This window comes from Eschscholzia californica, unplaced genomic scaffold (assembly GCF_041429995.1).
Source record: "Eschscholzia californica isolate CP2 unplaced genomic scaffold, dmEscCali1.0.p SCAF_4, whole genome shotgun sequence".
NCBI classification, from domain to species: domain Eukaryota; kingdom Viridiplantae; phylum Streptophyta; class Magnoliopsida; order Ranunculales; family Papaveraceae; genus Eschscholzia; species Eschscholzia californica.
In genome coordinates this window covers 44,814,127-44,837,512 of record NW_028238461.1, presented here as the reverse complement: position 1 = coordinate 44,837,512, position 23,386 = coordinate 44,814,127, and the positions used below count along the sequence as shown (strand labels likewise).

Genomic DNA, 23,386 nt, shown 5'->3' with positions numbered 1-23,386 from the left:
ATAAATAGTTAAATCTATTCGAACATCAAACACGAAAGAATTCGACAGAAATTGAGCTGAAGCGTAAGAAACAAAAGGTGGGGTACTTAGATGGACATAACTATTTGAATCGAAGTGTCTACCTGGGTCGAAAGGTAAATTAATACTAATGTTGAATCTCTTATAAGATAGGCGATATGAGCTCAAGAGCCATAAGGTTAAGCGATGGATCCAAATTAACATGAATTGATCCCCTACTATATAACCTTTCTTGGTGATGGACTGTAAGATGGTAGAAGATTGACTGAGGTTAAAGTAATTTTTAGGTAAAATAGAAGAGAAATTTGAACCTAAAGTATGATCATCGGTTAACCGGAGGGGGTTGTAAACCGCCAACCGATGTTTAGCGCTAAGATTGATCTCTAAAGAAGTACATCTAAAAGCCAAGAGATGCAGAAAAATAGACATGTCTGTGGAAGTACTGTTACGGACAGATCTAAAGAATACAAAATTCAACCAAAAAATGTAAAACACCATTCCAGACACTATAATAAGGATGAGAATAAGGCCTAGAATAAAGACTAGAAATATAAAGAAGATGAAGCTATCAATCTAGTTACCGGTATGGTACAGAAAAATCATAAGATAAACATGCATGATGTTAAATGACAAGAGAAAAGAGGTAAGAGGTGAGAAACTCCCTGATGTTTGAAGTGCAGATCTGTTTCGAAAGATCGATTCGCCGATTTATTTCTTTTCCTCAGCTAATGGTTGACGTGGTACGGATTAGTTGGAGATTCATACTTGAGGGCTAACTGATCTTCGAATAAACCCTAGCCTTCACTTTCCTGGGCTATTAGTTGTTCTGGTTTGAACTTTATTTGGGAGATGTTATGTGTTCGAGTTGTTTGTGGTTTTTGGAATTATTGAAATCATGTCCTCCCTGGAAGAGTTATTTTGGGATGGATTGAGGGGTTGTTTGATCTATGTATGTGATTTGAAGGTGGGTGAGAAGCTGTTGCGAACTTTTTATGTGATTTGGGGATGATTCAGGGTTAACTGAGTATATGAAAATTGAAGAGTGGAAAAGGGATGCGACAAGTCGTGACTGCTCCCGGTTGTTCTCTCCCAAAAAAACTCCAAATCTTCACAGCTAGAATCAAGATCTTTGAAAGAGTTCAAGCTTGTTTATCCAGATTCGAGAAATACTACTAAGAATTAGAGATTTGAGGTGAAGATGGTGGAATCTTGCACCTTACCAGCTTGCCATATCACGTGAATTCTAGTGGGGAATTTAAATCCAATAAGAAATGCATACGTGGCCCACCACCATCCCCATCTTTAAACATCCCTTTCTTTCTTTCTCTCACTTTCCATCTTCTAACCAAATATAAAGCTAGAGAGAGAAAGCAATCTTCTCATAAACAGATTTTTTTGCATATAGAGCTGGGTTAATATTGGCTGGAAATAGATGGAAGGAGATTTGGTTGGTTTTAGATAGAAATTAAAAGAAGACAACTTTCCTAACAATGGAGATAGAGATGATATGATATTCGTGATCGAGAGAGAGAAGGAAAGAAATATTTAAGCAAGATCAATGAGAAGATTTTAGGGCTGAATATATTTCTTAGATAGTGGCGGATTGAAGGAATATTATAGACAGAGAGGGACAACGGCAACTACTTCATTCTCTTATATATATTGAAGAACAGAGAGAAGGAAAGGATCTCATCTCGGTTTGGAGGGATGAGCCTCTCTTAAGCTCAACCAGAATAGAAAGACCAGAGAGAGAGAGAAGCTAGAGCAAGAAAAACATCAAGGGTCATCACCATCTTCCTTTTCTTCTTCTTCCTCTGTATATCTTTTAGTGAGAGAAAACAGAAACATAGATCACTCGGCTGACTTTCACCATCTTCATCTTCTATATTTCTTTTAGTGAGAGACAGGAATTAACAGAAGTTGTAGAGAGAGTTTAGCAAGAAACAGAGGGCTTTATTTATTTAATTCTTCAATCTTCTTCTTTGTGAGAGAGAAAGAATTGAGAAGAGGAAACCTTTACTGTTTTGAGAGAAATCAGTATTTGTAAAGAGAGAGAGAGAGAGAGAGAGAGAGAGAGAGGGAGAGAAAGAACAAACAGAGAGCATTATTTATCATTTACCTTCTTCAATGTTGATGTTCTGAACTGAAATTAAGATCAAAACAGAGATAGGAGAAGAGTGAAGAAGAAGACCTCGTTTGGTCTAAGATTTCTGCCGGAAATTTATTTTCTCAGGGTGCTGGAAAATATTTTCCTTTAGGACGCGTTTGGTTAAATCAGTGAGAAAAACTTTATCCTTCTTTCATTTTCTCTCTTATATTTCATGTTTAGTTTAATCTTGTTTCATGGATAGCTAAAACTCTCTGACTAGGGTTTATGATGAAGTTCTAACATAATATTTTTGATGATATTCCTTTCATGTTCTAATATCTTGAAGTGTTTTGATTTTTATAAAAGAATTATTAGTTTCAATGGACGAATATTTCTTCATTAGCTATACTTTTAGTTTGACACATCATACTTAGGTTAGGTCCTTTGATGGTGTGTGCTTATAGATTGATAGTTAATAGTTGCGAGTTCGATATTTTGATACTTTGAGTTTTGACTTTAGGATTATTCAGCTTTAATTCGAATATTTTTCGGGGTTTGGTACATTCGGTTACCAAAACTTGAGTGATAAAAAAGATATGAATGATTGGGTCGTCGTTAATACTTGTTAAAACAGATTCTAAAACCCCAGGTCATCTCCCCCCATTTGAGTTCATACATTTGTTTTAGTATTTTATTATTTTATACCAAAAACTCAATTTTAAAAAGAAAAACCGTGATACTTCCAAGTCTTTAAATAGGTTTCACTTAGTCTCTGAGGAACGAACCGGTCTTACCGGAATTTATTACAACTTGACACCCGTGCACTTGCAGGTGTAGACCTTTTAGTGTAACCTTTTAGGCCCATCAATAGACAATACTCTGGCGGACGATAGTCATTAATATTGGCTACCGCCGCCGGTTTTGCGGAAGCTCACTAGGATCTAATTCAATACTCGTTAGAGTTTTTAGGCTCTAGATACCATGATAGAATTAAAGAGAAGAGATAAATCTTATTCCATAACAATTGTTGATTACAACCGAAATATATAGTGTCTCGTTATCGCTCTATTAGGTAAGAAGACTAATTAAGATATCCTCTCAATATTACAATATATCTTTTATAAATACAATATAAAACAATATATTTGAAAGACATATAAATAATATCATGTTAAGTCTTCATCATCTAACGGTACATGTTGTTGATGTCTTCACGATCCGATTGTAGATATTAGTCTCATTTACATAGAGGATTATGATGGAGATGCCCATGACCATGAAGATGATGCCAATATGTGGAAGATGATAGTGATTATGACAATTCGATGATAATGTATGTAGTCATGTTGTTAAGTTTGTGGTCATCCAACTCAAAACTAATTGGGAATGAGTGGAGAGGACCTAGACATTATATTTTTGGTTGCTAGACACCCCTTCTCCTATGTGAGACTATTCTCACAATGTGGAGTTCCATTTGTAATTCAAAATATATCATAGGCAATGTAGTTTTCCTTCGTTTGTGTGGAAGTATTTCTTTTATCTTTCAATTTGGAGAAACAAATTAAAATTTTCTGATCAAAGCTACAAATAAACCTCTGAACTTCCGGTTGTTAGAGTAGATGCACAACTAATGGGCAAAAACGATATTTTAAGACCAACATTTTTTTACCCCCACGCCCACCATCTTCATCTTCACTTCATACATATTCATTTCATCATCACCTACACCAACAACCTCTAACCACCACATACAACAAAAACTAGATGCACCAAAGCACCAGCCTAAGAAAAAACTTTCTACGTAAAAATGGTGGGTTCTCTTCAAACTCTGGTCTTTTCTCTTCTATCAACCCCTTATCTCTCCGACAAATAATTTCATTTTCTTCATAAGTTGAAGCTATTATGGAGGAAACCAAGTCACCACTAACCAATGAAGTACAAGAGAAGAACAAAAGTTGTTTTGCATTTAAATTATATTATTGTGTTTAGAAGTTATTGTAATGAGTAAGGATTTATTGTATCAACCCATTGTACTTATCAATATCTTGATAATTAGAAGTTATTGTAATGAGTAAGGATTTATTGTATCAACCCATTGTACTTATCAATATCTTGATAAGTACATTGGCTTGAGGGGGAGTGTTAGAGAATAGATAGTCATATGAGTTATCTTAGATAGTCCCACATTAGATAGGCTATTATTAGTGTTGGTTTCTAAAGCCTATATAAAGGTTTCTAAAGCCTATATAAAGGTTTCAAGTGTAATAGCTAAGCATTCAACTCATTATCGATACAACTCTTCTTCCTCTCATATCATTTATCTTACATGGTATCAAGAGCTTATATACTCTAAAGAGTTCGATCTTTGGGTTTCCGATTAACCGGCGGCGGTAGTCCGTCCATGGCTACCATCCGCCGGAGTGTCACCGGAGTGTTGTCGGAATATTATCGGTTTTATTATCTAGTTTACTTTTTCAATCTAAATAAGTTAGATTTTTTTTTTAGTAGTCAAGTTTAGTTTGAAAGATTTTGATTCTTCATGTAAATCTTCAACAATGTATGGTTTTCACCATTAAAAGTTTGAAGGATTGAAGATCAATCTCTAACTCTTAGATCTATCTATCCCTACTTATTAATAGTAGGAGATGAAGATCTAAAAGAGTAAAGCAAACAACTATAATTTGTTCAACTTTCATGGTGGTCTTCTTTTAAAACCCACAATGTCAAACCCAAATGTAATGGCTTCTTTCTCTAATGGCTTATTTCTCTTCCAAAATCAAACCCAAATGTTGTTTTTCTTATTTTTCAAATTCTTGTAATGACTTCTTTCTCTTTTCCAAACCCAAATGTAAAACCACTCTCTGTAATGGCTTCTTTGTCTTTCATTCTCTACTCCATTTTTTCAAAAACTTTGTTCTAAAATCTCACCCTCTCTCTACTTAATACTCTTGTGTTTGGAGCTCTATCATGGTGGCTGCTGTCTTGGAGCTCAGCAAAAACAACAAAGATCGGCTTAATACTCATATTGGCTTTTCTATTTTAAATCTCTAAAAACCCCTCTTTCCTCTAAAACCCCTTTCTAAAGTTCTTCTCCAAGTTATTTCCCGCTCTTAAATGGTTCTTGTTCTTGAGTTAGAAAGGGTTTCGATTTTTAGATATGTTAAAACTTCTATGAGATCCAAGAGAAGTGGTTTCAGATTTCATCTCTCCTTAATATTTTCTCTTTCTTAACTTTTCATCTATCTCATCTTCTCTTATTATCTCTCTTGTATCTTCTTTTGTATCTCTTATTATCTTCACTTATTATCTCATCTTTTCTTATTATCTCTTTGAAGCGGTAAGGTTCTGTTTTTCTAACAAAGATGAAGCCATGATTTAGTGAGATGTTAGAGAGAGAAAGAGATAGTGGAAGAATATCAGCTTTAGCATTTGTGTTTTCTTTCTTATTCTTACCGGAAATGTCATGTTTTCTGGCGACTTCGAAAATTTGAAACATGGGTTAGCTTCGGTTCTAGTTCTTATTCCTTCAAAATGTGATTACATTGTTGGGTTTGAATGGTATTCGTATTGTTGCTATTCATGGTTTTGGGTTTTGTCTACTATATCATAGATGAGATTCTAGAAAGTCATTTATAAATGAGGAACAAGGTGAACTACTGTTATTGTGAATCAGAGAAAGAAGAAAGTGAAAAGGGCCCTAGGGTTTCAACTTCTAATTACGTGGGTGCCTATAAAATTTTGGATTAAAAAGGTTTAAAGTTGCTGGGCTTCTCTTGTGTGCTCCTAAGAATGATGTTCTCTAGAACTACTTGGTGCTTTCAAAAAACAATTCATGGGAATTGTGGTGCCTATAACTTGGGGTGATGATGTGTTCAAGTGTGCCTCTAAATTTTTTTTCATACTTTACCTTTCTCACTCTAAATTTCTTACAAATATTTCTTCATAAAGCCCAAATGGGCCAAGCTATTAAAGCTTTTCTTTTCGCTCTCAAGACCAGATGGGCCAAGCTATTAAGCTTTTCTTTTCTATCTCATGCCCAAATGGGTCAAGCTACTAAGCTTTTCTTTCAACTCTTTCTCTTTCAAGTCCAAGTGGGTCAAGCAATCAATGCTTTTTCATTTTTCTTTCTCATTCTCAAGTAGGCCTAGGTATCATGCTTCTTCTTTCTTTTTCAAACCCAAGTGGGCAAAGCTCCACTATTCTATAAGCACCAACACACACATTAAAACAACAACAACATTAGTAGTGAAAGAAATTGAAGCATCAAGGTGATATCTACACAAACTCATGGTCTTCCACACTTGCAAGTCCCATTAGTTTGAGGGGGAGTATTGTGGAGGAAACCAAGTCACCATTAACCAATGAAGTACAAGAGAAGAACAAAAGTTGTTTTGCATTTAAATTATATTATTGTGTTTAGAAGTTATTGTAATGAGTAAGAATTTATTGTATCAACCCATTGTACTTATCAATATCTTGAGAAGTACATTGGTTTGAGGGGGAGTGTTAGAGAATAGATAGTCATGTGAGTTATCTTAGATAGTCCCACATTGGATGGGTTTTTATTAGTGTTGGTTTCTTAAGCCTATATAAGGTTTCAAGTGTACTAGCTAAGCATTCAACTCATTATCAATACAACTCTTCTCCCTCTCATATCACAATGTGGGACTATCTAAGATAACTCACATGACTATCTTAGATAATCCTCAGATTATTAGTGTTGGTTTCTTAAGCCTCTCAAAAATTTTGTGGGAAATCTGTTTTCCAATAAATTAGGAATTAGGAATTGTTGCCAACACTTGGTTGTCTAAGTGATTGAAAGTGTTGAAAAAACTCCACAATTTTAGAGGTCCTAGATTCGATTCTCCCATGAAATGGTATAAACTAATAAATTTGTCAGGCTTTGTTGATCTTTTGGCCCTCAGATTATTAGTTTAACTTAGGCGGTTATAGTGTTTATCACATTTTAATGACGTATCAATGCCTTGTAATGACTAATGTGGATCATAGTCGATTTCTCAAAAATAAAATTATGAATTGTTTGGAGAAGTGATAGTAAATGTTTTTGGCACAAGAATGAGAGTGCCCACAGAACTTCTCAAATTCTAGTGAGTGCCTCATCCAAAAAATTGCTAAAGTTAAACCAAATTGGTCAAACTAAAACCCCTCTACCAAACTCTGTGGGAAGTGCTTTTAGATTTCCCAATATAGACAACTAAATGTACTATCTAGGGCATACTTCACTAAAATGGAAAATTGTGACATACCCACACAATGAATATTCCACAGTATCACTAATCATCAAAATATGCATCTCATCTAATGGCTAAGAATAGTCCACGTCTTTTAATCACTATATATTCCATCCATATTTTGATGCAAATCTACACCAAATTTAGTGAATATTGTCCCATCATTCAGATATCTCCTATACATGGAAATACCATGATCATTATGTCTGTCAGTCAAAATTTTCTCTCTCTAACTCGCATCTCGAGGAATCTTCTTTATAACTCAACGGTCTATATTTACGGAGCACGAACTACTAGGTTTTAGTTTAGAGTGGACATTGCCATCTTCTACTGTGAAACAAAAAGAGAAGGCGGCGTTTGATTGTGAAATTGCTTAAAACTCACCGGCTTATTGAATCAACGGTCAAGATTAAACTCAATTTATTAAATCCAACGGTTAACAAACAAGCCTCGCGTCAATTGAGAGTGAAAGTAATTCCCTAATAATCCTCTCTATCTCTCTCTATCTCTCTCTGGTGTACTTCCTTTGCTAGTTCTGGGTTTTGCCCTTTCTTTCTTCTGAACTTCAGATCTTTGTATTCTCTCTCTCTAGAAAAAAAAACCCATTTTTATCAATCAAAAAGTAGAGAGAGAAAGAGAGTAAAAAAAGGGAGGAGATAAGATGATGCAACCAACAACACATGGTGGTGCTGCTGATTCTCAACAGCAACAACAACAACAATGGATGGCTATGCAATATCCAACAATGGTGATGCAACATCCTCATCATCATCACCATCCTCAAATGATTCCTCAACCATTTCCTCAACCTTTTATCCCTTACCCACATCTTCAACAACAATCACAACAAGGATCAAATGAAGAGAACAGAACGATCTGGGTTGGAGATCTTCATTACTGGATGGATGAGAATTACCTTCATAGCTGCTTTATTCATACCGGAGAAGTTTGTGTTCTTTCTCTCTCTCTCTAACTCTAATCTTCTTTTACTGTTTTATATTTCTTGTGAACTTATCTCATTGATGTACATTAACTTGGGTAGTTTTATACTTAACAATTTGTGATTGATTGAATCTGTATTTATTTTTTCTTACCCATTGATAGGGTAATCTTGATTCATTTGAAACTCTGTATTAGATTTGTGAGTTCAAATTTGATTCTGTACAATTTTGACATGAAAACTCATAAACATGATTAGGGATCTGATATAAAGCATTAATGGTAAGATTAAGATTCAAAATTTATGATTAGATTAAGTTTAAATGGGTCTTTTAATGTGTCTCTGATTGAGTTATAGGTTGTTATCAATGATTTCTTCATTGGGTCTATGTCTTTTTAGTTATTCGTCGAACCGCCTTTTGATTTATTACCTTTTTGAGTAAACATATTAGTTTTGATGTTTAGTAATAGTATATGGAGTAGTTATTATCTGCGGATTTAATTGACTAATTTCGTAATCTATGTTAAATAATCATATCTGATATGTAATATAACTACGTAAAGTACCCGCCTTGTTAACTAATTTCAAACTATTCGGGATACCCGACTTTTCGCCCCTGACAACTTTCTGTTAAATATGGGTAAATTGGTTATATATATATATATATTATGAAGGGTTGTGGGATTGTGACGATAAATTGGTTTGTTCGCTACTTTAATCAGAATATTAATGCATAATTTTCTATTGAGCATGGTCCTTGTTTTTCGGTCTTTAATCTTTGGATCATTCATTTTGTAGGTTGTTTCCATTAAGGTCATTCGAAATAAGCAGACTGGTCAGTCCGAGGGATATGGATTTGTTGAATTCTATTCACGGGCAGCGGCTGAGAAAGTTCTTCAGGGCTTCAATGGTGCTGTAATGCCAAACACCGAGCAACCTTTCCGCTTGAATTGGGCTTCATTTAGCATGGGAGACAAGCGTTCTGATGTTGGTTCAGACCGCTCCATATTTGTAGGAGATTTAGCTTCGGATGTTACTGATGCAATATTGCTAGAAGCCTTTGCTAAATACCCGTCTGTGAAAGGAGCAAAAGTTGTCATAGATTCAAGCACTGGACGTTCAAAAGGTTATGGTTTCGTAAGATTTGGTGATGATAATGAGAGAACACAAGCAATTACAGAAATGAATGGTGTATATTGTTCTAGTAGACCAATGCGTGTAGGTGTTGCAACCCCGAGGAAATCATCTGGCTACCAACAACAACTACCTTCTCAAGGTATGAGAACAACCGTCTTCTTTTGTTTTTTATTGGATTTATTTCCATCTTTCGAGTTCTTATTTAGGCAATTTCTGTTTCCCTTAATCCGGATAGCTTAACTAATGGTTGTTATTATGAGCTCGTTATAGCCCTTCAATTCTTTAAGAACGTCGGTCGAATTGATAGATAAGCAATTCTCTAGACGGTTCAATCTTAGTGTCATTACTGAAAAATGGGAACAGGATCGACAGATCAACTGAGGATTTACCTACCGAATAGGCCTTAGATGGGAACGGATAATTTTTCCTTTATAACCAACTCCATAAAAGGAATATCATCAGCCGTCTTTTTCGTCGGAAAAGATATAATTCATTCATAATGGTTCGACATCTATAGGGTATGTAGTTAGTTTATTTGGAAACATTATAGACCTCTGTAGTTCTCTTCTCCTTCATAAATGTGTCACTGTTTATATATTCGAGTTCCATAATGTAAGTTGTTATATGCTTTATTTTCCTTCACTATACGTATTATTGATTTCTTTTCGCCTTTTTGTTGGTTTCTTTTTTTTGTAACATTTCTATTTCAAAAGTTTTGTTCGCTTAATTTTTTAACTCGAGTACAACACAACTTCTTAATTTGTTTCCTTCACTGTATGAAAGTAATTTGCTTTCTTCCTATCTTAACTTCATCACTTCCTCATTTGGCGTTACATCTTGAAAATTATCGCTATTTCTATCTTTAGACCTCATTCACAAGCTTATGTAGTGATAAAATTTTCCCTTCAGATTATCCAATACTTTTCCACTTATAAATGCTTAAACCTAACTATCCATAAGTATTTCTAAGACTCCCTAAAAACATTTTTCTTCATGCGACGGGTCTTTAAGTGAAAATCTTTCTAATTAAAGATCAAGACTTCCCTGAGGATACTAGCTTCTACTTTTTTTCCCATAATATCGACAGTTTTGCACTAATTAATCTGTTTGTGCCAGATGACAAGAATTCAGTAAATCGGTTAGTATGATTATCTTGATTCCGGTCCTAAAAGAAGTGTCTTATTTTCTTTAACTATATTCGGTTTGCTAGGTGGAAATGCATCAAATGGTGCATCTGCTCAGGGCTCTCAGTCTGAAGATGATTCTAGTAACACAACGGTTAGTTTGTACCTTACCTTCAGTTTACTAGTGTACCCATTACTATCATTAATTGTCGTCATAATGTAGATATTTGTGGGAGGGCTTGACCCCAGTATTACTGATGAAGATCTAAGGCAACCATTTTCTCAACATGGTGAGATTGTTTCGGTTAAAATACCAGTTGGTAAAGGATGTGGATTCGTGCAGTTCTCTAGCAGGTAATTTTTGGGGTTAAGAAGTAAATTTACCTTGTCGGATACCTCACATTCTTACACACGAAATCTATTTCAGAAGTAACGCAGAAGAGGCATTGGAGAAGTTGAATGGGACGACTATCGGGAAGCAGACAGTTCGGCTTTCTTGGGGACGTAATCCTGCAAATAAGCAGGTAAAGTATGTAGGGATAAAGATATTACAAACTTGAACCCCATGAGCATTTCAACTCAAACATGATAACTCGTAACTATCAGACCCATTTGAAGAAGTCACTCGTATCGCACGACCCACTGAAAGAAGACAGTCGTATCGGGTGACCCACTTAGAGAAGTCTGACAAACTAAAGTCACCCCTATGAGGTGACCCATTTAAAGAAGTCTGACAAAACTAATCTTATGTGTTTGTTCCATATACTAATCTGCTTGATATTGACACAGTTGAGAGGCGATGCTGGGAACCACTGGAATGGAGGAGCATACTATGGAGGACCAGTCTTTGATGGATATGGCTATGGTGTGGCACCTCCTCAGGATCCAAGCATGTATGCTGCAGCAGCTTATGGGGCCTACCCGGTATATGGGAACCACCAACAGCAAGTAAGTTGAGATGTTTCGGCTCGGGTTTTATAACATTCAAACTTGATCAAACTAGGATATTATCGGTTTTTCTTTTTCTTTTTTCTTTTTTTTTTCTCCATGACTGGTACGACGACTGGCACTGTGACAGAATTTTTGAATTTTGGCTCTAGGATTTTATTAACATTATTCTTATTGTACCTGAATATTTAAGTCTAGTATTAGAATAATTTTCAACCAGGATAAATTGTTTAGACTAGATGAAACCAAAATTGGGTGAAGATATGATGTAATCTAATCTCGGTTCTCAGATCCCCATCTTCAGCTGAAATTGTGTTGGATTTGTAGTATCAGATGCAGTGAGATTCAGTTTCCTAAAATTCACAATTAGAACTCATAAAGTTGAACCTGTCCTATCATGGTTGACCCTAACTTGACCACTTGGGTAAATTAGCCGCAAGTCTAGGGTTAAGGTGGTTCGAGTTGTCAACTGAACTAGTTAGGGTTAAGACTGATCTGACCCCTTGGCCATTGTTAGGCCACAGACTGGAAAACTGATTTAAGTTATGAATTCGACTTGGACTCTGCATATAACAGCCCTAAGCTATCTCGATCACTCTAAATTGGCTCGTTACATGGTAATGGAAAGTGATTTGTCTTGGCAATTTTAGTCGTGCCCGTAGGAATCCGCTTCGGTGGTAGGAGTCTCCACAGCAGCCTTGTTGGTCTATTGGTCTAGATAAACCTACTTCCAAGGATATGACTTTAGGAACTACTCTTAAGAACGATCTGGTTATCGTAGTTAGGATTTGTTTATGGATTGACTAATCTGCTCGGTGACTAGGAAGTTGTAGGGGGAGTTCCTTCATTACATCAAAGCATGGGTGACCATGTTTTCGTGAATTTTAAAGGGTTTACTTAGTCGATAAACTGTCTTTAAAATCCCCGCCGGGTTAGTGTTTCTATAGAAACTCTGCTACAAGGGCGCCCGTGGAAAATAAAGATCATTTTCGTAGTAATATGACTTTCGGCTTCTGATACTTGGGTCAATCTGAGTAAAGGCAAGCAATATGGATGTGAAAGTTGTTTTCATGAATAGAGTAAGCCATGGGTCGTGCATCGAGTTTGTAACTATCATGGCCTGGATCTTCTAATAACTAAAACAGACTCACTCTGATACTTGAGCAATAGTGTTGCATCTAATTATCGATGGAGCTTTAAGAGGGAAACAATAGGAAGAGTAAGATCTACTCAACCAGGGTTTTTGCAAATTATTTTTGGTAGGAAGAAAGGTTTTCTTTTTAGAATTTGGTAATTGGTGCACCTGAAAACCCAACTCCCCCATACAAATTGGAACTTTTGTTGGCTTACCAATAACAACTCATCCCTTATGAAAAGTTTCAGAGAGAGAGAGAGGGCATTGAACTTTTTAGATAGAGAAACATGGCAGTGGGACTTCCTACTTTGGGTGTTGTTTCTTTAGGCCTTTTCCCCTTTCTTTATAGCCAGGCTTTCATGTCTACATAGAAAAAGTGAGACAAGAATTGCAATGAGTGGTGTGGTGGGCATAGAGAAGAGATGAGGGCTGCTTTTTGGCATGTACTATTTGGTTTTTGTTTAGGTGTCGTTAGGCAACACTAAAATAAGTTATTTTTTTACTTATTTAAATAGAAAAGTCAAAAAGTTAGTTTGAAACGCAAAAATTACCGACTTCGTTTAAGTTAAAATTTGACTTACTTTTAAAGTTAAAATTTTTAGCTTTTGACTTTATAGTAAAGTAACTTTTTTTTTGAGACATGCATGAATTTTACTTGACGAAATATTTTTTTCTATCTCCGCTCCACTACCACAACTAAACTTCTATCATACCATTCTACCCCCACCACCACCACAACAAGCATTGCACCTCCCCCACCACCCAACCTCAACTACCACCACCACACCTTAATCACCACCTTCGTACCACCACCACCACCATACACCACAACACCTAAACAACAACCACCTCGTAGCTCCACCACCACCACGGTACCTTCACTACCACCACCACCACCATATCTTCACTGCCACCAAACCTTTACCACCACGGTACATTTATCACCACCACCACCATACCTCCATCATTACCACTTACATATCTTATTCACCACCTTTACCACCATCACCATACCACCACCACCATAACTCCGTCACTATCACTCACGTACGTTATCCAACACCAACGTATTTCCACTATCATCACCACCGTACTTCCACTACTACCATCATACCTCCACCACCACCCATACCTCCACCACAACCACCACCGCTGCCACCATCATACCTCTACCACCACCACCAATCCATCAAACCTCAACCACCACCACACTCCATAACCATACCTTCATCACACCACCACTATCACCAATATCACCACTACTTCGTATACGAGAGTAATCGTGGAAATCATAAACAAATTCAATTAAAATCAAGTATCTCTATGAGAAAGAAAAATAAAATTATCAAAGTAAATTGAGTTACCAAACTAACTTTTTGACTTTTTTACTTATAAGTAACATTTTTGTCAAATATATTTTTTGAAACTCTTTTACTTTTTTAAAGCAAAAGAACTTCTACTACAAGGTAGCAAGCGACACCTTAGTAGTTGGGCCATGAGAGTTGGGAGACATGTTCTTTAAACAAGTTTTTTGTGGATGATATATTCACCCTAGATCATATTGTGGTGATGTGGTCTAAAAATCTTTCACCCAAAAAACGTATATTTAGTTAATTAAAACGGAGTTTCAATAACATATTGGTTCTCAAGGTTGTTAAATTTCGTAAAAATATGAACGGACGAAATTGATATTGTTTAATTTATGAAATTAAAAGTTTTGTTTGCCACATGTAGGTGCGTAATATCTTTTTTTTTTACTTAAATACATAAAAAGAAAAAAAAAGTTTTAAGTGGGATGCAACTTTGGTTGTTTGATCTTCTTTTGGTTTGATTACATGCAAAGTTGAAATGGAAAGTTATAAAATGGTGTATAATTGCTTAGTTAAAAACAAACAAATGTGGGACTTGGGAGAGGAAAAGTGGAAGATTAGATGTACTATGTACCTAAAAGCTTGCTTTTATGATGACTAGACATTTGAGGTAATTTCAACAACAACAAAAACATTTGAGGTAGCAAATGAAGGAATCATTGTGAACTATAGTGGTGAGTTTTTGGTGGTCAGTCCCATCTCTTCCCACTAGTTAATTGATTTCACCACCAATGTATAAAGAAATTTTATTGGTTCTTGATTGTAGTTGAACAAGAACCATATCAAAAGATCCTAAACCACTAGTATGGTACTGTCTATTTATATGGAAGTATGTTCATAACTATGTTTTGTCTTGTTGTATTTGTTAGCTATCTTATTTTGTAGTGTTAGAAAAAAAAAATTTTAACATGGCAAAGTACTTAGTAATATAGTCTGTAGATTGTATCTCTAGTCTTGTTAGTCATACATCCTTTCGGAAAGAAAAATGAATCACAATCAGTCTTGTTAGTTATACATCTCTTTTGGAAATAAAAATGAATCACAACGTGACTGGGTCACTGGGATTCTAACGAAGATGTATTATAACAACTATCAGTGTAGTAAGATAGTCTAATTATAATAACAACTATCGCCTCATAACTTAGAGGTTGAGCATTCAAATCTAATTCTTAATCACTCAAAGAGAAATTTTTTGAATTGAAACTTGCAAAATATGTCTAAGTTGCATCACCATTTGCCTCCTAATAATATTATTTCCTTCTCATTAGAAATGGAACATATTGGCTTTGTAACTTTCTCTTCTTTTCCTTATTCTTTTAGGGTTGGTTCCACTTAGAGCATCTCCAATGGGGCACTCAATCTCTAACACTTAGAGTGCCACACATGATTTTTTGGAGTTTTTGTTAAAAAACCATATCCAATGGAACACTTTGTTAGACACTCTATTATGAGGTGGACACATTTATTATAGAGTGTCTAGAGAGAGAAACTCTAAAATGAGAGTGTCTACTTGAGATCTCTAAGTGTCACTTTAATATTTAAACCAATAGAAACCTTTTCTTTTCAACTACTTATTTTATATTCAATTTAAAAGTGACATGTGTATTAAGTAAGAGATTTTAGAGATCTCCATTGGAGACCAAACAAATTAAAAGTGTCTCTATATTGACACTAGGAAGGAGAATCATTATTTGACACTTGACAACTAGACTTTTAGAGTGTTTATTAGAGTGTCCCATTGGAGATGCTCTTATATCTTCCTTTATTTTGGAAGTATGCTTTAAACTTTAGATACATCCAAAAAGATTTTGATGGATATGTGTGCACCTCTAGTTTAATTACTGCATTTATTCCATCTTTAAGAAGGTGAGTTTGGTGCATCAATGATTCTTTTTTAAAGAGAAGTATGAACGGGCCGCGACGATAGAGTGAGTTAGTTTTGTTACCATGAAGGCAACGGAGGACAAGACGCATACTAGAAAGACAACTTTTACAAAGACACGTGAACTGATAAATACACATCAGAGTATAAGGCCAAGCAATCCAAACAAACAAAAAGATATCAGCTTGGCATTTTCTCAAGCATGGGATAGGCAATTGAGGAATTATATCAAAATATATTATAACTGTAACTTAATCACCAATGCTGGAATAGCTCAGTTGGTTAGAGCGTGTGGCTGTTAACCACAAGGTCGGAGGTTCGACCCCTCCTTCTAGCGATTTTTCTTTCTTTTTATCTTTTTCAGTTCTTCTAAATGGGTGGAATTTGATTTTCTTTCTTACTCCAAATTGGTTGATTTTAGTAAGCTTCTAGTTTCACTTACAATATCCAGCAAGATCACAATTATCTTAATTTGCAACTTGGGCCTCTAGCCTGAAAAGACCTCTAAAATTCAAGACCTAGTATGATTAATTTTTGGAGGTTTTTTTTTTTTTTTTCGAATTATTCAATGTAGTTGATAGGTACCGTGTATATGTAATAATCTGATTAAGAATTGTCTCTATAGACTATATAATGTTATAGAGTTCGTTATTGTGGATTTTAGAGTTCGTTATCGTGGTTTTGATGTATACACTCTACAGTTTATTAATGTATTTTATATTCACCAAAGAAGATTTTATTCTTATGGTCTGAACTTTACCAATTTTACGAAGATTAAGTCATTCTTATAGTGATTTTCATCTATTTGTCTTGGACATCTCTAATTATCTTGATGTACATGCTTCTAGTTTTAGTTACAATGTGCAACATTTTTAGTTCTTAGACTATAGTTTTGTACAAATTAATATTTTGTATACACTCTACAGTTTATTAATGTATTTTATATTTCACCAAAGAAGATTTTATTCTTATGGTCTGAACTTTACCAATTTTACGAAGATTTAAGTCATTTTTATAGTGATTTTCATCTATTTGTCTTGGACATCTCTAATTATCTTGATGTACATGCTTCTAGTTTTAGTTACAATGTGCAATATTTTTAGTTCTTAGACTATAGTTTTGTACAAATTAATATATTTTTTTCACGTTAATTTGAGTATTTTTTAGTGTTATTTATAAAAAAAAATTAAATTGAGAGATTATTATTATTATTATTTATAATTAGTTTATTATAACAACATAAATGGTTTACTCTTAGCAATACCCTCTTTGATTAATATCTCCTATAAGGAATATTTTCTTTTGTTGTTTTAGCTAGGGATAATATTATATTCACCAAGATCCAATTTAATTAATTAAGAAATAGACCTAAGGCTATAAGACTGGCTTGATTGTGTCTTCTAGGCCCCTTGGTCAAATAAATAGACATTAAAGGTGCTTCCCCTCCAATGGCCACATATATAATTTTAAATATGATATGAAAAGCATATATTAAAGGAAAAATCATAAGATGCCAAATGTGATATCATCATATCATATAATATCTAAATAAAATATGTACCTTGGTCCCATATATTTGTATATATTATTATCTCTTCATTGTTGTTAATTGTTAAGTGAAGTGGAGAAGTGATTTATGCAACTAGATTAAGACCAAATTAATTATTAATGATGATTATGGTGTTCACAACATCATTAATTTGTCTTGTATTATAACCACATTAAGTGAACATGTTTAGCTTTATCAACTTAATAATTTATTATTATATTTATTTATTGTAAAACTTTGTAAATTTATTTCAGACTTCACTAGTATCTCAGTAACAACTTAAAGATAATAATGTTAAACAAACTCCCAATTCCTACTATCATTTTTTGGTGGGATTATATACTCATGCACAAAATTCTTTAATACATATAGATAATAGTTTGGAGTGGATTAGTCACCCATCTCATTTAAGGCATTTGTAGTTTTTCGTCTATCATGTTTATTTATGTGTTTGCTAGTACTTTAATGACTTAAAATCTAATGAAATCTTAGCTATATTAATAATTATTTTATCTTCTTAGAAAGTAATTCGTAGGGTGCCGCTAAAAGACACCCCTCCAATTTTTTTTTTCTTCTGTTTTTGGAAATCAAACTTCATTTACAGGCCAAAAGGCTAATGAGAATTACATCATGAAATTTAAAATAAACAAAGACGCAACCAAAACCGGGTAAACAAGACAAGTTATGCCCACTTGGGGTGCCTCTAGAGCTGCCCCGTCTGACTGGTGGGCTGCTTCTGATGCAATCGTCGCTAACCATCTAAGGGTAGTTTTATAACTAATGCTTCTCTCACCTTCTTCTCTTCTCGTCGTCAACCGTCGGCGTGCAGATCTCCGGTTTGCGCCTCTGAATCCGGTACATCGGTAGAGAGAGTTGGAAGTTGAAGAAGAAACTCCCAATATTGGTTTATGATCCAAACACTCGACCTGAATAAACCGAAAAACGAAATGTTCCTAAAGACCAACAAAAGAGGCCCTAAAGACCAACAAAGAAACCTAACCTTTATTGTACTAAGTAAAAAAGAAAACTAGCAATTCTCTCTTCTCCCTTGCTCCACATCACTAACTGGATCGATCTTAGGTTCCGATCGAACGTCTATGATGTCTAACTTCACTTCGCTGAGGCGACTGGATCAAATTCCCCCAAACTCACTTCTTTCTCTACTTTCTCTTCCAAGATTAACTTGAATTCACTTGAGAAATTCTTTGTCTGGATCAAACTGCTTTTAGCACCTGACCAAAACACAAATTAGGAGTTGTCCTATTTGGAATTCGGATGTTAACAACACTTTGGACGGGTGCTTTTATCCCCTTCATAATATGTAGGGCAATAGAACGGTAAATGTCTCAGGTCGTGGTTTGTCCGGGTGCGAACAACAGTTTGACGGGTGCTTTTAGCGGCACCCTTTGGCAAAGCGGCGGCCTTAGGAAAAGCAAGGGGTATAAAGTGAGTCGGAAAAGCATCACATGGTTGTTGATGATGATGAGAAAGGCAGTGCGGAGATCTAAACTGCGCCAGGTGCGCATGCTTGCACTTTTATTCATCTTTACGTCTTACACGAAACTCCATAGTGTTCCCCTCTGTCATCCCCTCCATTATTTTATCAAGTATACGAGGCAGAGTTAAAGTATTGTGTTTTGCTTTTTAGAGAGAGAAAATGTTGTGTTTTTAGAGAGAGAAAGTTTAAAATTCACTCACTTTCTTGTTATCTGGTTTGGTCTTCATCTAGTATTTGTATTGTTATAAGTTCTTCTCTCCTTCTGTTTTTCTTTCTTCAATGAAGTTCTGCTCCATATCTCTGTCTTCTTCTACTGCTACATTTTTTTGGTTTTTTTCACCACGGAATTCGAGATTTTCAAGTACTAGCAAATCTGGGTTCAATTCAATTTTCCTTTTCCCGCTTTCTTTGAATTAAAAACTAAAGAAATAGTTTCCTCTCTCATCTTTCTCTCTCTCTCTCTATACCAAGAAATTAAAGATGAATACCAGAGTACGGACAACATTGCAGACCATGAAATCTCATACTATCAAACTTGATAAAGTAGGTGATTTTTGTCAAAAATCTTAACTTGGGTCATTAATTTATCTATCAAAAATGGATTCTTTTTTGGGTTGTTCAATCTCTTGAGTCATCAAATTCACTATAATAAGTTATTTGGTAGGCAGCTATATTCAATTCCCAAAATGGGTTTTCAATTTTTCTTATTAGTTAGCTGCCCTATCATGGGTTTTAAATCCTCTCTGTGATTTCAATCGTATTAGAAGGATTGAAGTTTGTTTTTCTGATGAAAATGTTTCCTGGGTATTTGATTAGTTTCAGAGTTTAATCAAATCCTGATTGTTCTTCTCTGTTTTTTTTTTTCAGTTGGAGAAGGAGAAGATGGAGAAGCCTCAAGGAAGAAAACAAATGATTGAAGAGAAACCATCTTCAAGTAAACGTCGTTCAAGTAGAGAAAGAAAATTGGCATTACAACAAGATGTATGAATACCCCTCTCTCTCTCTCTTTACTTGTCTCTGTCTCTATCTCTATATATCTAATTGATTTGTAATTGGTAGGTGGATAAGCTAAAGAAAAAGCTAAGACATGAAGAAAATGTCCATAGAGCTTTGGAGAGAGCTTTTACTAGACCTTTGGGAGCTTTGCCTCGTCTACCACCATATCTTCCTCCATATGTTAGTATACTTTTTACCCTTTATCTTCCACAATTTCACTTTTCATTTTCATTGGAAAACAAAATCCTCATTAGAGTGATAAAAATCTCATTTGTTAAGAAAAGTGATTCAATTTTTATATTGGAGTTTTGTTTTATCTTGTTTATAAATCTAGACATTGGAACTTCTCGCCGAAGTAGCTGTTTTAGAAGAGGAAGTTGTTAGACTAGAAGAACAAATAGTAAATTGTAGACAAGGACTTTACCAAGAAGCTGTTAAATCTTCATCTCAATCCGAAGGGAATTCGACAACATTAAGTAACTCTTTGGCTTCATCCCATTCGGTTACCGATCCAATTTCAGATCGAATTAGCCCAATTGGGTCTCATTCTAGTCGGTCCACAAACGGGAGACAATCCTTGAAGAAGCTCAATTCTCGTTCGCCTTTCTCTGAAGACTCTTTGGGTAAAGAGAATCAATCTTGTATTAACTCTACACAGATCAATAAACACTCCCCAAAACAACTTGGTTCAAGAATTAGAACTCCAATAATGAATGCTCCAATGAAAGACAATCCAGACCCTCCAAGATTACAGGTATAGAGAAAGAAATCTGTCTTTACATTGTATGATTTCTTCAATATAACGAGAATACTAACACGGGGTATCTGCAATTTGTAGCTAAAATATAGTATAAACCAAGATAGAGTTGAAGAGAGCTTCTCTACTAGTCAAAATCAAGTAGCACCAGATGAAGAGAACAATAGTCCAAACAGAATTTCGGAGGAGTTATTGAAGTGCCTATCGAACATTTTGTTAACAATGGCTATTCCAAACAACCAAGAATTGGAAGACTGTCAAGAAATGGAAATCGAAGATCCGTATGGAATTTGTAAAGAGTTTGGAGATAGAGATATTGGTCCATATAAGAATTTATGCACCGTTAAAACTAGCTTAATAAATCAGTCCCGGAAAACAAACTCTTTGTTTCTTATCCAAAGACTAAAGTAAGTTACTCGAATTTGTAATTGAATTGGTTTCTTTCTCTTCTTCTAGTAGGACTTGAATCTATGATTCTTTAGGCTTCTTCTTCGGAAACTTGCATTGGTTGATTTAAAAGGACTAACACATCATCAAAAGCTCGCGTTTTGGATCAACATCTATAATTCTTGTATGGTGAATGTGAGTTTGGTAACCTTGAAAACACCGTTTCTATATATCTTTCTTGAATGTCGTATGACTTAAAAGAATGTTTTTGTAGGCCTTTTTAGAGCACGGGATATCCGAAAGTCCTCAGATGATTGTTTCGTTGATGCAGCAGGTATGATACACTTACGAAATTGATCTCAAGTTTGTGTTTTTTTATGTTAACAAGTTAGAATTTGATGTGTTCCTTAATTTTATATTCGAGTATGTATAGCTTAGTCGTTTATATGATACGACAAGAGAGTTTTTCGCATTGATGTCATTTCTTTCTTATTAGGCAACAATAATTGTTGGTGGGCAATCATTGAATGCAATGACGATCGAGCATTTCATATTGAGACTTCCTTATCACTTAAAATACGTAAGTCGTATCGAACACTTTCTTGTTACTTCATTTGAGAATTGCTGAGCAACACGTAAACGATTTTTGTTCTAAATTTGAAACCGGTTAACTACCTATAGACTTACTCAAAAGGGGCGATGAACGAAGAGATGACTGCAAGGAGTCTATTTGGACTTGAATGGGCGGAACCCTTGGTTACGTTTGCTCTCTCGTGCGGAAGTTGGTCTTCACCCGCTGTAAGTTTGTTTTAGTGAATCATGATTGTGTCTTGGTTATATCAGAACAAACCTGGTTGTATTAGACCCCTCGATGACTGGGACAAATATCCCATCAACTCATCTCTTTTGTTATATAGATATTGAATTCGTAAACGAACTAACCGTTCAAATGTATGTGAAGGTGAGAGTTTATACATCCTCTGAAGTCGAAAACGAGCTTGAAGAGGCAAAGAGAGATTACTTACAGGCAGCAATTGGCATATCAGCAAGCACAAACAAGTTAGCCATACCCAAGTTGTTAGATTGGTATTTACTTGACTTCGCAAAAGACTTAGAATCTTTGTTGGATTGGGTATGTCTTCAGCTACCAACCGAGTTAAGGAATAAAGCGATTGAGTGCATTGCGAGGCGGAGAAACGGGCAAATTTCACAGTTTGTTGATGTAATGCCATATGAGTTCAATTTTAGGTATCTTTTACGGCGTTAAAAGCCTCCTGGTTTTCAGTTTACGCACAGTTTTTATGCCCATGGGCGAGGGTCTATAGGCATTCGATAGAAAAGGAAAGGAAAAAAGTTTGTATAAATATGAAGTTTTCCAATTTGTTGGTATAATGTATTGTTATGGTGACTTGGTGAGTGTATCCATAAGGGAAAGAGATTCTTGGTATTGGCTTCTATGTGTTTTTTTGTAGGATAAGATTCGAAAAAGAACAATACTTGATCACATTTTATATGACCTATGGAGAAAGGCGCTTCGGTCGGCCTTTGGAACCTCAACTATACTCAAAATTCCTCATCATCGTTGCTTCCTCATCGTTATATTTGTCAGAGCATAGCTTCTGTAGTTCTGTAAGACCCCGAGCACATAATGTAGGTACCAGAGACATCCCCCAATGACTCACAGACGAGACTGAAATTTAGTAGTCACACTTGTCGACATCATAAGTTTGTTTTCGTAGAAAAATTGCCAAGAAATCTGATGTCACTTTTACTTGAATTCCACTAAAATCTGTAGTGGGTAACTGAGATGACAAAAGGTTTTTGGATTTGGGGAGGAAAGAGATAACAAACAAGCAAACAAGAGATATGGAGATAAACTTGAGACAGTTGTACCTTTAAGATCTACAATTCATCACTTTTTCTTAGAAACCCCACAAGATTTTGGCTCATGGGGCTTACCAATAGGCAGAACAGGAGGGCTTATTGAATTTTCCTTGAAACCTCTCTTAAATAGTCATTTGAAATACTATAAACACTCCATAATTGCTAACCCAGCTCCCATTAGCTTATGGTAGCTGTTCACACAGTATTTTTATTCGGCCCACACATAGGTAAAGCTAAACTAGCCGAACAGATACTTTTCTAATTTCACCCATTCCTCTGTCAAATCACCATTTTTTCCACCGCCATCCCTCGACGAGGGCAGAGAGAGAGAGAGTGGGTGGTGGTGAGATTCGAAGAATTGTCAAATTCGTCAGGTGTACAAAAAAGAAACTTTCATAAGCTTACGATAGACTTGCTAAA

General features: G+C 35.3%; 2 protein-coding genes and 1 non-coding gene across 4 annotated transcripts; all 3 read left to right on the top strand.

Annotated features, from left to right (window-relative positions):
* The first annotated feature begins 7,507 nt into the window (after positions 1-7,507).
* LOC147545061 (polyadenylate-binding protein RBP47-like) lies at positions 7,508-11,795 on the top strand. The gene is made up of 6 exons (XM_086635071.1): positions 7,508-8,305; positions 9,098-9,575; positions 10,647-10,714; positions 10,784-10,914; positions 10,988-11,084; positions 11,350-11,795. Exons 1-6 carry the CDS (start codon positions 8,021-8,023, stop codon positions 11,515-11,517), a joined length of 1,227 nt encoding a protein of 408 aa, XP_086491197.1. The 5' UTR covers positions 7,508-8,020; the 3' UTR covers positions 11,518-11,795.
* Positions 11,796-16,158: 4,363 nt separating this feature from the next.
* Positions 16,159-16,232, top strand: TRNAN-GUU (transfer RNA asparagine (anticodon GUU)). The gene has a single exon. It is a non-coding gene; the product is annotated as a tRNA-Asn (tRNA).
* A 2,607-nt stretch (positions 16,233-18,839) lies between these two features.
* Positions 18,840-22,537, top strand: LOC147545059 (uncharacterized). 2 transcript variants are annotated; one of them, XM_086636301.1, is made up of 10 exons: positions 18,840-19,485; positions 19,810-19,923; positions 20,002-20,118; positions 20,273-20,692; positions 20,777-21,102; positions 21,178-21,277; positions 21,357-21,416; positions 21,579-21,662; positions 21,764-21,880; positions 22,044-22,537. In XM_086636301.1, the coding sequence occupies exons 1-10, from the start codon at positions 19,423-19,425 to the stop codon at positions 22,347-22,349; spliced, it is 1,707 nt and encodes a 568-aa protein (XP_086492427.1). In that variant the 5' UTR covers positions 18,840-19,422; the 3' UTR covers positions 22,350-22,537. The 2 variants fall into 2 exon arrangements, with proteins under 2 accessions (XP_086492427.1, XP_086492428.1); XM_086636302.1 differs by having other exon boundaries at positions 19,054-19,602.
* The last annotated feature ends 849 nt before the right edge of the window (positions 22,538-23,386 follow it).